This window comes from Cottoperca gobio, chromosome 6, assembly GCF_900634415.1.
Source record: "Cottoperca gobio chromosome 6, fCotGob3.1, whole genome shotgun sequence".
NCBI lineage: Eukaryota > Metazoa > Chordata > Actinopteri > Perciformes > Bovichtidae > Cottoperca > Cottoperca gobio.
The window spans coordinates 26,780,943-26,785,942 of NC_041360.1; the positions used below are offsets into that span (position 1 = coordinate 26,780,943).

The 5,000-nt window shown below is 43.2% G+C and overlaps 1 protein-coding gene across 1 annotated transcript in view; it reads right to left on the reverse strand.

The window, feature by feature from the left end:
- Positions 1–4,619, reverse strand: part of LOC115009147 (voltage-dependent calcium channel subunit alpha-2/delta-4-like) — a 71,899-nt gene extending 67,280 nt beyond the window's left edge. Inside the window, exon 1 of the mRNA XM_029432942.1 lies at positions 4,498–4,619. Within this exon, the coding sequence (XP_029288802.1) occupies positions 4,498–4,619 (122 nt within the window). The remainder of the gene's footprint in view (positions 1–4,497) is intronic.
- Between the last annotated feature and the right edge of the window lie 381 nt (positions 4,620–5,000).

A 5,000-nucleotide genomic window follows, 5' to 3' on the forward strand; every position in this document is an offset into this window, starting at 1 on the left:
AGAGGTGCAGAAGTACAGAGGTACAGAGGTACAGAAGTACAGAGGTACAGAGGTACAGAGGGACAGATGGACAGAAGTACAGAGGTACAGAGGTACAGAAGTACAGAGGTACAGAGGGACAGATGGACAGAGGTACAGAGGTACAGAGGGACAGATGGACAGAGGGACAGAAAGTACAGAAGTACAGAGGTACAGAAGTACAGAGGGACAGAAGTACAGAGGTACAGAAGTACAGAGGTACAGAAGTAGCAGAGGTACAGAGGGACAGAAGTACAGAGGTACAGAAGTACAGCGGTGCAGAGGTACAGAGGGACAGAAGTACAGAGGTAGCAGAAGTACGAGGGACAGAAGTACAGAGGTACAGAAGTACAGAGGTACAGAAGTACAGAGGTACAGAGGTACAGAGGTGCAGAGGTACAGAGGGACAGAAGTACAGAGGTGCAGAAGTACAGAGGTACAGAGGTACAGAGGGACAGAGGGACAGAAGTACAGAGGTACAGAGGTACAGAGGGACAGAAGTACAGAGGTACAGTACAGAGGTACAGAAGTACAGAGGGACAGAAGTACAGATGGACAGAGGGACAGAAGTACAGAGGTACAGAAGTACAGAGGGACAGATGGACAGAGGTACAGAAGTACAGAGGGACAGAAGTACAGAGGGATAGAGGTACAGAAGTACAGAGGGACAGAGGTACAGAGGGATAGAGGTACAGAAGTACAGAGGGACAGATGGACAGAGGTACAGAAGTACAGAGGGACAGATGGACAGAGGTACAGAAGTACAGAAGTACAGAGGGACAGAGGTACAGAAGTACAGAGGGACAGATGGACAGAGGGACAGAAGTACAGAAGTACAGAGGGACAGAGGTACAGAAGTACAGAGGGACAGATGGACAGAGGGACAGATGGACAGAGGGACAGTCTACAAAATATATTTGTTCTTGTAAAGAAAATGCAAAAAGCTGTTCAGAATCAACAAATATCATCGGAACGTCTAACAACTAATATTTAATGTGACTCAGCTGCTGTTTAGCTGCAGCCTTCAGACATGATTTACTATTTAACAACATTAACTGCAGTGGACGAGTTATTGTTTGGTTTTTACATTTTAAATATCTGGAAGGTTTTTAAAACAATCACAACTCGGCTCTAGGCCCGTCACCATAACAACCTTTGTCGGACGACATAATGGTAATATAATAGCATAATAATGAGATAAGTCCATAATGTAAAAATGATTGACCATATATCGTGAGCTAAGTTCCATAACATAAAAAAGATGGAGGTCATGTGCATATATCCTACGATAAGTCAACAACGTAAAAATGATCAAGGTCATGTCCATATATCGTACAATACATCGATAACGTAATTATCGTGAGAGGCCTACACATCGAAGAACTAAAGGTTTGCGGTAAAGTGAAGTCTTGGTGGTTTAAATGTTCAGTTTAATCTGTTGTGACTGTTAACCCTGAAGGAACAATACATCCTTCTGTGTGGCCTTCAGCTCTACAGATTTACTGTTTTTATATCAGGCTCTTAATGAAAGAGCTTTAAATATTAAATCGCACACAGAAATACTCTAGTGCTCTTATTGTGAGTGTGTGTGGTGTAGCACTCAAACCCCCGACACACCGAACACTCAATAATCTTAATAAAGTGATTACATTTATGACTCTTTGGTCAAATGTACCTGCAGTGTCTCCATCTGTCACCAATTTCAACTAAAAATGCCCCAAAAAAACAATCCTCCATGAAGATCACCTCCAAAATCTAATCAGCTGATCCTCGCTGCTGCGGCTGATCTGTCCAACAGATTGAAGCCAAATCTGTTGACTGTAACCTGACAGACAGAACTCAGATCTGAAACAGCAACAAGGTCCGACAACACTGCTGTTACATATCAAACATCCGCCACCTGAAACTACGAATCTGTGTCGCAATCACCCGCAGAAGCCCGAAAAGACACATTCTTCAGATGATTTTCAGAGGATTGTTTTCGTCCAAGATAAAAAATGGTTTCATTAGTCCACAAATATTGATTTCATTTCTCAAATATCTATCAAGAGAAAACTAAATGGACCAATCTGGATGGACAAACCATCATCAGTGCACTGCCGCCGTGGGACTTGTCTTAGAAACCGGAGGGTCACCTGTTCAAGTCCAGCTCGGACCGATAGCTGGAGCACTGCGGAAGTGCCGTTGAGCAAGGCACTGAACTAACTGCTGCTTTAAGGTTCCTGAGAACAATCATTTCAAGTGTTCGGGTTTTAAGGTGCAAATAAATACCAGCCTGACTTCATTCAGCGTAATATAGAAATCACACAAAAGAAAACAAAGACTTCACTTGTCCTGTGCAAATGTCTGGAGATCATAGAAGCAGAGGTCTTCCTCAACCTGATTATATAATCTCACTCTCCTCCTCCATGTCTGCCAAACTCACGTTACCGTGTGAGGCAGCTGGATATGAGAGATCGCAATATGGCGAGATCACGCGGGAATTGCGAGGATAGCTACCCCGGTAGAAACGGTATTGCAGAATCTCTACCGGTGGACACATTCTTACGGTAGCTCGGTATAGAGCGTCATATACCCAACCCAACTATTTGTTGAACAGAGGCTGGAAGATCAGTTCATGCTAACGTGGCAAAGTGAGCTCAGAAGTATGAAGTCAGTCAACTAATCGGAAATGTTTTTGTTGTGTAAATCAAAAAGTTACTTTTAAAAGATCAAATCTATATCAACCTGCAACCTCAATCGTCTGGGTATCATATTTAGTTCAGATGGATTAATGAAAGCATTATGAATTATAGAGAAAGGTATCATTCAAAAGGTCCTTCCTTTGTTTATGTAACATTTGTTGTACTTCAGTCGTCGTTTTGGCATCTTTGTACGTTCAGTTCGGTCCTGAGCCACAGAAACGGACAAACACAAAGTTGTGTGGAGCCGCATGTCTGCTTTGTAACCAGGTGACACGGCGTCTGTGTCCAGGCCTGTAGTGGTGTTTGGTGGATGTGGGTCAGGGTGGAAGGTGACCGGGCTGGCGGGGGCGTGGCCGGTGGCCAGTTCGCCATGCTGGCACACAGATGGTGATGGAGGAGGGAGAGTGTGTCCTGCAGGAGGCTGCAGCGCTGAACGTCCGGCTGCTGCTTCATGATAATGAGGTTGTTAGTAAGAGCAGCCACAACAGGACAACAAGGTCCGACAGGTGATTCTGGGAAGCGCAGAAGAGTTACTGAGATAATTATTAAAGAACATAATTGGCTTGAGATTCTCTCATATTTTCACAGGCAAAGATGCTTTGATGAAAAGTTGATTAGCCTATTAGAACTGCTATGATTAAGTATTTAAATTTAAGCTACAACATATTTCTGACAGATGGATGTTTTGTATTTTCTGTCCCGGTGCAACACTTCTTCTCAAGTTGTCTTGTGACAGTTTCAGACCTGAAGAGTCAGGAAGTTGTGTCACTTCTTCAAATGGCTGTTTGGGATTAAAGTTGGAATAAGGATTAATAGAAAGTTAGAGTTCGACATCTGAACATTGAAAGCAGTTGTAGCCGCAGCACCTGGAATAATCTGTCTGCTCAGTGAGTCCTGAGGGAAAACTCGCCTCAGCTGAACTTATTCCCTCAGGGTCGTCATTAAATCACAGTGCACTCTGGGAGTTTGTTTTCTGAAGCTTAATTAATGTGTAACACGTCCAATCAGGACTGTTTTCTGTAAGCTTTCTATAGACATGCACACCGATTGTTCACTGTTTACAGACCAGATTGAAGTGCAGACAAGAAAATAGTTGGATTAGTTCAATGTTTTGTTTGTGTGTTATGGACCAAATGCTGCATGCATAAATCAGATGATAAAACATGATGCTAGTCTCCAAATGAGCTGTTGAAGGTAAGTAAAATGTTCATCACCGTTCCTTTTTGCATAAAAAAATAATGTTTGTTTTTAATATAATGTATTGTTAATAGTTTTTTATTATTAAACAAGAAGAAGAAGAAGAAGAAGAAGAAGAAGAAATGCTCCTTTACTGTCTGCTGCTGAGTTTGACTGACAGCTGGCAGGCTGAGCTCCAGCAGGGGAGCGAGACTCAAAGTAAATAAACTTGTGCTGTAACGTTAGCTTACGTGTCCTGGGTAGCATGTCTGTTGTTAGCAGCCGGACCAAAGTGACATTTGAACATCTGTTTACATGGCCTGTAAAACTGGGCAAAAATGACGTTTAAATATTTGTTCTAAATTATCTATATTTGCACATTATGTCCATGACACGTGTCATAACTGTCGCTTTGAGCTGAACCTTTGTCGTACGCCCCGATTCTACTTATTCCTGTCACTCGCAAATAACATAAGAGAAATTAAATGCTCTAAACAAGTAGCTCAGGGAGGCAGGAGACTCCTGCGTGTGAAGGTTTTAATCAGTTTAACAATGTCTCTGGCAGCAGGTGGAAGATAAAGGGAGCTGAGATCCAGTAGAAGAAGTGAAGAACACTTACGTCTCCGGTGGGATCTTCATCTGAGCCTGAGCTGTAATCCAAAAGCAGAAAAATCCCAGAATCCCCAGGAGCTTCCTTATTCCCGGCGTCCTGCCCTCCATCCTGCTTCCAACTCCCGACATCAAGCTCCACGCAGCTCGGACTTGAAAATCTTGGCAGGCGGTTTCACAAAAGATCATGAAGAGTTTGTAGGAAACGGCTTCCTCATGTTGGCTAAAGAGAGAAGAAGGTGGTGCTCACGGTGGTGGGCTTTGGACCCTGAAAGCTCCCCGTCATGTCTGGATAAACCTGTCCTGCTGCCGGCATCTTCTTCCTGTTTCAGCTCCTCATCCTCTTTAAAGAAACTTCCAGAAGGTTTTGAATGACATTAAAGTCGTCCAGGACAAACTGACGGAGAGTTAAAGTCTAGTTTTGCTGCAAGAAGAAGAAAGTCTTCAGGTTAGAGATTAAAAGTCCTTCTCAGACTCCAGAGGAAGAACGTGAGAGAGAACGCATGTGTTTGC